At 60.2% G+C, this 8,072-nt stretch overlaps 1 protein-coding gene across 1 annotated transcript; it reads left to right on the top strand.

Annotated features, from left to right (window-relative positions):
- The first annotated feature begins 1,904 nt into the window (after positions 1–1,904).
- On the top strand, positions 1,905–6,352 carry ASB12 (ankyrin repeat and SOCS box containing 12). The gene is made up of 3 exons (XM_069014958.1): positions 1,905–2,066; positions 3,859–4,704; positions 5,367–6,352. The coding sequence occupies exons 2-3, from the start codon at positions 3,894–3,896 to the stop codon at positions 5,498–5,500; spliced, it is 945 nt and encodes a 314-aa protein (XP_068871059.1). The 5' UTR covers positions 1,905–2,066; positions 3,859–3,893; the 3' UTR covers positions 5,501–6,352.
- The last annotated feature ends 1,720 nt before the right edge of the window (positions 6,353–8,072 follow it).

Raw genomic sequence — 8,072 nt, 5'->3', positions numbered from 1 at the left:
CCCAAAGGCAGGAGCCACAACAGCCCCACTCCCCAGCTCTGCTTTCCCGACCTTGAGCACTGTTAGTAAATCCCTAATGCCTGCAAAATCATTTCTTTGGGACTGTTTGGCTCTAAACTTTTAAGTGCTTAGCACTGCTAAATCCACAAGCTCATTAGCTCCCTTCAGCTGCGTTAATAACGATAATCTCTTTAATGGAAGCAACTCGGGGCAGGATTTACCTTCCCAAAAAACCTCATTGACTGGCATTAAATACCCTTCTGCCCTCTAATTCTTCCCCAATTAACAGGGAGCTGATCAGGAGCTGCTTCCTCCAGAGCAGAGGCCGGGTCAGTCCCTGGCTCGGGCCCTGAGCTCAGGCAGAAGGTGGAAGCTTTTTCCCACTCCTCGTCCTTCCCTGGAGTTCGAAGCATTGGGAAGTTTATCCCAAAGGGCTCAGGCTGGTCTGCCACCGCTCCCTGGGCTCCTGGTGGGGTTCATCTGGCTCTGCTGCTGGAAATACCCCAACAGGATGTAAGGAACAGGCTCCTGCAGCGGGAGCTCCAGGAGCGTGTCCCTGTGGGATTCCAGCGGGGGGGTTCTCGGGTTCGCCTCGTTAGGACTGGGTTTAATCTGCTCCTCACCGCAGAGCTGCTCTTGTTCCTAAGATCTTCCTTGGTTAACAACTAAGCAGCAGCAGCAGCAACAAAAGAATAAGCAGTTTATCATTAATTTGCCATCCAAGGATTTCCCTTTCATCTCCAAGTTTCCTACATTTCACATTTTCTAACACTTCTGTTGTCTGCATTCCCTTTTTTCCCTTTGTAACACTCTTTCTTTTTAATGGCTGCTTTGATTTCTGTGTTTCGTGGAAGGGCTTTCCAGCCAGGCTTGGCTTTTGCAGCTGCAGCATCCCCGTTGTGGTCGCAGCTTCCTGACTCTCAGTGAAAGTAACCCCGAACTCCCCACTCCTGCTCCAGGGTTCATCCACCTCCACCATTCCATTCCTGCTGCTGCCTTTGGGGAAGTGACCTTTGTGAAGCAATAATCTCTTTCTGACTGAATTTGGAGAGGGAAACTCTGAGGAAGCCAAAAGTCAAAACCAAATCAATATTGACCATTTTCCTGCATTCCAGGCTTTCCATGGGGAGGCTCCAACCCAGGACTGTGCTGGTGACACAGGGACAGCACACGTTTCACAGAGCACCCTGATCTCACTTCTCGCAGCAGTGGGGATTTTCCTGCTGGATAATTTGGGTCTCTGTTGTTATCTCTTACCGTGATAAGGCTGCCTCAAACCGCCAGCCCATTCCTGCTCCACCACCGAGGTGTTTGGAAAGGTTTAAAGGGAGCTGGATAAAATAGGATTGCACTTCCCAGCTGACAGCTTTTGATAAGGCCCCAGTGCTGCTCCCCACTCCTTTTGTTTGCCCTGGGGGGTTTCCTGCCTGCCTGGGTCCTGTTTAGCTCTGGGAAGCCTGGCTGTGGTTCCTCCTGGCAGGTGCAGCCGAGAGCTGCTCAGGGGGGAAATCCAGACCATCTTCAGCACCTTTTGTCCTTCTGGTGTTTAATAATCATTTCAGAGGTTGCAAATGGCCATTTGTGTCACTCTGAAAAGGGGAAGGAGCGCAGGAGCAAGGTTGAGAGGGAATTTGAGTGCCTGGCAGCAGCCAAGGTGAGGTAGAGGCCGGTGCTGTCCTGGCAGGGACCCCAAACCGCCCCGTTCCCTGTGATTTCTGCGAGGAAACAGTGGAGAAAAAGCTTTGTGTGTGCTCAGAGGGGTCGAGCAGCCTCCAGCACCTGTCCCAGCCTCCCCCCACCCCTGTGCCCTCTCTATATTTACCCAGGGGGAGCTTTCCAAGAATGGAAGTAGTAAGATAAAACCCCAGAGGGGCTAAAATTAGCCCCGTCCTGGTCCTGCCATGGCATTTCAGCTGTGAGCTCCACAGCTCTGGCCCCACACAGCCCTGTCCATCCCAGCCCTGCCAGATCCTCTCCTTCACTCCTCATTTTTGGGTTAAACCACGGGAGGACTCCCCATGGGATCCCCCAGACCTCAGGGGCTCTGAGCATCCCCCACGCCCCAGGTAAGGCGGCAGCACCGGGACCTGGGTGGGCGAGGGAAGGGAACTGGGACCCAGAGGGACAAATGTGTGCTCTGTGTGCTCTGTCACAGCCTCTTTTTGGGGCTCTGGAAGTGCCCAAGGCCAGGCTGGACAGAGCTTGGAGCAGCCTGGGACAGTGGAAGGTGTCCCTGCCCATGGCAGGCGTGGGATGAGATGAGCTTTAAGTTCTCTTCCAAGCCGAAAACCATTTCGTGAACCCATGAATTTTGCTTTGAGCTCTTCTGGCTGAGGAACCTCCCTCAGGTCCCCACACAAGAGCTCAGGCCGACCAAGGAACCTCCCTTTGGAGATGCCATTTGTGTGTTCAGGAAATGTTACAGCTGCTCTTTCACTTTTCCACACCATTTCCTTGGGATATAACTGGGAACATAACTGTCTTTTGGACTCAAATCTGCAATAACCCCCCCCCACCCCATTATCCATGTGGGTGGGGTGATCCCAAAGCTCATTAGCAGTGTCTAATGAAGAGCAGCAGCGTTAGAATTTCCCCGTTTCTCTATAAATTGGGCTAACGGGTGGCAGCCCAGCAGAGCTTGGCTGCCGTCAGACGTGTCCCGGTCCCCCCGGCTGTGCTGGTGGCCGTGCCGGGGTCCCCCGGAGCTGGTGGCCGTGTCCCCGTGGCTGATGTGGGACAGGTCCCCCGTGGCTGCCCCGGCACCTCGTTCAGGTGCGGAACGAGGCCAATCGCTCCGTGCAGCTCCTCGGCTAATTAACTGTTTCCTTTGCTAATTAATTGCTCCGTGCAGCGCCTTGGCTCCTCCCCGGGCAGGTCAGACCCAGCTCTGCCTCCGCCGCCTCTCCCAAGGAAACCCGAGATGCCTCAGGGCTGCCGAGAAATTCCTCTGCCCATCCCGAGCGTTTCCAGCTGCTCAGGTGCCAGCCGGGACATCCCATCCCTGTCCCCGCTGTCCCTCGGCCCCTGAGGCCACATCCTGTGGCCAGAGCCCAGCAAAGCTGTCAGGGTTCAGTCCCACCCGGTGTGATCAGCTCGGCATTCCCAGCCTTCCTCCTCCCGAATCCCTCACTGGATCCATCCCTCACAAGGATGTGGAGCTGTTGGAGCCAGTCCAGAGGAGGCCCCGGAGCTGCTCCCAGGGCTGGAGCTCCTTTGGAGCCAGGCTGGGAGAGCTGGGGGTGCTCAGCTGGAGAAGGGAAGGCTCCAGGGAGAGCTCAGAGCCCCTGGCAGGGCCCAAAGGGGCTCCAGGAGAGCTGGAGAGGGACTGGGGACAAGGCATGGAGGGACAGGACCCAGGGAATGGTTTCCCAGTGCCAGAGGGCAGGGCTGGATGGGATATTGGGAAGGAATTGTTCCCTGGGAGGGTGGGCAGGCCCTGGCACAGGGTGCCCAGAGCAGCTGTGGCTGCCCCTGGATCCCTGGCAGTGCCCAAGGCCAGGCTGGACATTGGGGCTGGGAGCAGCCTGGGACAGTGGGAGGTGTCCCTGCCCAGGGCAGGGGTGGCACTGGATGGGCTTTAAGGTCCTCCCAACCCAAACCATTCCAGGATTTTGGGACCATGACCCACGTACCCACTACAACACTGAGCTCCATTGTTCCCTCAGCCTTTTGCCCACGTAGATTCCCTCACTGTGGTGCCAGGGCCATGAGCACATCAGCAGCATCCTCATCCAATGTTTTTTGTCCATTTCTTGGAGAATCTTCCTTATGCTGGGTATAACCTTACACCAAAATGCAGCTGTTGGTGTCAGGGGCTGCTTCTAACCCAGGGGTGGTGCTGGTTCTGCTGTCCTGTAGATCTCCAGCCTCATCCTTTACCATGAAAGCGGAACATGGAGCACAGACCCGACAAAATGAGCCTCATGGACATCAACAAAATGTTCTCCCTGCTGCAGCCCAGGGATGACGAGGAGGACAGCGGGGAGAGCGAGGAGCTGAGCCGGGCCGTGTGCGAGGACGATCACGAAACGCTGGACAGGCTCCTGTCCCAGGACAGGTACAAGAGGCTCATCAACCGCAGGAGCGGCTGGGGCGTCCCCAGCACCCCCCTGCGCCTGGCGGCCACCTGGGGCTGCGTGCGGAGCCTGCGGGTGCTGCTGGCCCACGGGGCCGAGGTGGACAGCCTGGACGTGAAGGCTCAGACCCCGCTCTTCGTGGCGGTCAGCAACGGGCACCGCGAGTGCGTGCGGGTGCTGCTGGAGGCCGGCGCCAGCCCCGTGGGCAGCGTCTACAACAACTGCTCGCCGCTGCTGCTGGCCGCCAGGGACGGCCACGTGGACATCCTGCGGCAGCTGCTGGAGCACGGCGCCGAGGCCAACGTGCAGGCCCGGCTGCCCGAGTGGGCGGCCAACTCGGTGGCCTGCTCGGGGCCCCTGTACCTGGCGGCCGCCTACGGCCACCTCGAGTGCTTCCGCCTGCTGCTGCTGCACGGCGCCGACCCCGACTACAACTGCACCGAGCAGGGCGTCCTGGCCCAGATCCGCGAGCCCAAGACCCTGCTGGAGACGTGCCTGAGGCACGGCTGCCACAGCGACTTCATCAGGCTGCTCATCGACTTCGGGGCCAACGTGTACCTGCCCAACCTTCCCCGGGACGGGGCGGCCCCGCGCAGCGAGGGGCTGGAGCTGCTGCTGCAGGCCAGAGGTGATGTGGCTGCGTGCCCCGGGATGGAATGGGCACAGCTTGGCTCTGATTCCCTCTCCCTCTGCTTCCCAAGAGCCCTACCCAGGTTTTCCTTCAGCCTCAGTTTCCCTTGCAGCATCGCTCGGCTGTGCGGGTCTGTGGCCACCCCAGCCCTGCCCTGGATCCCTGGAAGTGTCCCAGGCCAGGTTGGATGGGGCTTGGAGCAACCTGGGATAGTGAAAGGTGTCCTTGCTCATGGAATAAGATGATCTTTAGGGTCGCTTCCAACCCAACCCATTCTGTGATTCCATGATTCCCGCAGCCTGGGTTTCCACTCACTCATTGGGTTACAGGCTGCTTTTCACTCTTCCTCTCCTTTCTGCTGCTCAGTTTGGGCTCTCCTGTACTGCCCAAGTCTGAAATCCTGCACTTATTTCCATGTGGGGATGAAATATTTCCTTGCCATGCCCAGCTCCTGTGGGAGCTTGTGCCCGAGTCCACAGCCCCGAGGTTGAGTTTTCACAGGATCATGGAATGGTTTGGGTTGGAAGGGACCTTAAAGATCATTTAGTTCCAACCCTGTCTGGTTTGGTCAATCCATGTCCTTTCCTTTGGATAACACCGGGTTGGAGGGCAGCAGGGTTGTGTGTCTTGAAGGTGACCGTGTGACTTTCCTTCCACAGCTCATCCCAAATCCCTGCTGTCCCAATCCCGGCTGGCCATGAGGCGTCTCCTGAAGCAGCCTGGCCGCCCGGCTGCCCTCGGAGAGCTGGAGATCCCAACAGTCCTGGCCAAATACCTCCAGCACCAGCCGTGATTCCCAGCCTGCCCTCAGGGACACGACTCCGAGCACCCCAGTTAAAACCTGCTCCGACCCCTGGCAGCGAATCCCTGAAATCTGTGACACCGCTGGGAATTTGTGGTCACGAGTTCATTTTTGCTGGCGAGCTGTCTCCAGAAAGCGGTGCCTGTGTGGAAAGTTGGGAAGGGGGAGAGAACAGGACACCTCAGCTCCTGGTTTGGAGCAAAGCGAGGATAAAGCAGGATTTGATTTCCCTGGGTTTGCCTCTTTACTGAGGGATTTTACACCTTTAGGTGGTGTTGCTTGGAGAACGGGCTGGGAAAGGGTGTGGAGGGCAGAGGGAGAGGAGCTTTTCCCTCATCCCTTCCTGGGGACGGGACCAGGCCCCCCCGGTGTCTGTGGGTTCCCTCACAGCGTGGCCTTGGCTGTCTCTGAACCCCCTTTTCCAGGGTGGGCAGGCCCTGGCACAGGGTGCCCAGAGAAGCTCTGGCTGCCCCTGGATCCCTGGAAGTGTCCCAGGCCAAGTTGGAGCAGCCTGGGACAGTGGGAGGTGTCCCTGCCCATGGCAGGGGTGGCACTGGATGGGCTTTAAGGTCCCTCATGATTCCATGACTCCCAGAGAAGTTCCCAAGTGCCTCCTCCACACGGGAGGGGCAGGATTGGGGCTGGCCCCAGCCGTGTGTGCCCACCCCAGCGGCAGCACAGGCAGGGGCTGGGAGACACATCCAGAGTCCCAACACCCCCACTCATCTTCCTGTCCCAGCTCTGACCCTAAACATTGTCTTCTCACCCCAAAAGTGCTTCATGTCATGGATGAGGGTCCTTTGGGATTGGGCAGGGTTGGGGGTTGAATTAAAAGTGTTCTATTACTGGTTTTAAACTGTTGTGGCCTGTCTGGTGAGATATCCCATGTTTGGGAGAGCCCGGTAGCCCTCCAGGATCGCTGGGAAGGGACGCAGGGAATCGCTGCAGATGGGGAATTTCAGCCTGGAGTGGGGCATCGCAGCATCACCTCTGGGTCCCTCCATCTCTCCCGCCTTGGACACTGGGATCACCCTCGCCGTGGGGGCTGGAGGTGCCTTCCTGCCTCTTCCCACAGCCAGGAGCTGATGGATAAATCCCACTGCTCCTCAGCAGCTCAGCGCCCACCCACAGGTGATGCTCTGAACCACTTTTGGGATGCAGCAGAACGTGTCCCATGGTTCATTCCATCCTGCCCCGTGGAATCCCAGAGGGAAGTGCTCCCAGGCCGAGGCACGGGGGCAGAGCTCCGTGTCAGCAGCTCCAAGGGTCGCTCTTGGCCAAACACAGGCACCTTCCTGCAGGATTTATGGGCTTGTGGCGGGGCTGTGGGATCTATTAATCAGCATCTATTAATTAGGCTGTGGGGCCTCTCCCAGGAGGAGGATTAGGGCTTGGAAGCAGCCTGGACAAGGCGCTGGGAATTGCTCCATGGGAATGACGACACTGGTGCCACTTCTCTCCCCACCCAGCCACCATCGGGAGCACAGCGGGGGATGCGGACTGGGAGAGGCCGCCCCGCGGGGACACTGCCACGCTCTGGTGCGATCCCCACTCGTGGCGTCCTTGCTGTCACACTCATCTGGGGATTTGAGGTGCTTTTGGCATTTGGGGGTCCCCGAAATGGGGACGGGTCTTCCCTGCCGGGCTGCCCAGGGGGGTGTGAGACTGTGGGTGTGAGCAGGTGTGCGGCGGGGGGGTGGCTGGCAGCGGCGTGGCGCGGCGGACACGCCCGTGGGTGACACGGCACACGCGGGGAGGTGTCCCACGGCAAACACGCGGCGTCACCCGCGCTGTCACCCCGCCGGCCCCCGGCAGTGTCACAGACCCCGCTCCCCCCGTCCGTGTCCGTGTCCGTGCCCGTGTCTGTGTCCGTGTCCGTGCCCGTGTCCGTGTCCGTGTCCGCGTCCGTGCCCGTGTCCGTTCCCCGTGTCCGTGCCCGTGCCCGTGTCCGTGTCCGTGTCCGTGTCCGTGCCCGCTCCCCGTGTCCGTGTCCGTGTCCGTGCCCGCTCCCCGTGTCCGTGTCCGTGCCCGTGCCCGTGTCCGTGTCCGTGTCCGTGTCCGTGTCCGTGCCCGCTCCCCGTGTCCGTGTCCGTGTCCGTGCCCGTGCCCGTGTCCGTGCCCGTGCCCGTGTCCGCTCCCCGTGTCCGTGTCCGTGTCCGTGCCCGCTCCCCGTGTCCGTGTCCGTGTCCGTGTCCGTGTCCGTGTCCGTGCCGGTGTCCGTGCCCGCTCCCCGTGTCCGTGCCCGTGTCCGTGCCCGTGTCCGTGCCCGCTCCCCGTGTCCGTGTCCGTGTCCGTGTCCGTGTCCGTGTCCGTGCCGGTGTCCGTGCCCGCTCCCCGTGTCCGTGTCCGTGTCCGTGTCCGTGCCCCCGCGTGTCCCCCCCACGGCCACGCCCCCTTGTCAATCATACCCGGAACGCGGCCGCGCCCCCAAACGCGGGGACGGCCCACTCCGCCACGCCCACTCCGCCACCCGGGCTCCCCGGATCGCCCCGGGCCGCCGGGGAGGACCCCGCGGGAGGGCCGTGGGCGGACACGGCGGACACCGCGCGCAGCGGCCGCGCCC

The sequence above is a fragment of the Aphelocoma coerulescens genome, chromosome 4A, assembly GCF_041296385.1.
Source record: "Aphelocoma coerulescens isolate FSJ_1873_10779 chromosome 4A, UR_Acoe_1.0, whole genome shotgun sequence".
Classification (NCBI taxonomy): domain Eukaryota; kingdom Metazoa; phylum Chordata; class Aves; order Passeriformes; family Corvidae; genus Aphelocoma; species Aphelocoma coerulescens.
The sequence above is the reverse complement of the archived record's forward strand: the minus strand, read 5'-3'. Positions and strand labels throughout refer to the sequence as shown.

What these genes read in the sequence shown, in the direction of transcription:
- ASB12 (XM_069014958.1), top strand. Translation starts at nt 3,894, where the DNA reads ATGGAGCACAGACCCGACAAAATGAGCCTCATGGACATCAACAAAATG. An exon ending in GCTGCTGCTGCAGGCCAGAG is followed by an intron (nt 4,705 to 5,366) that starts GTGATGTGGCTG and finishes TTCCTTCCACAG; the next exon opens with CTCATCCCAAATCCCTGCTG.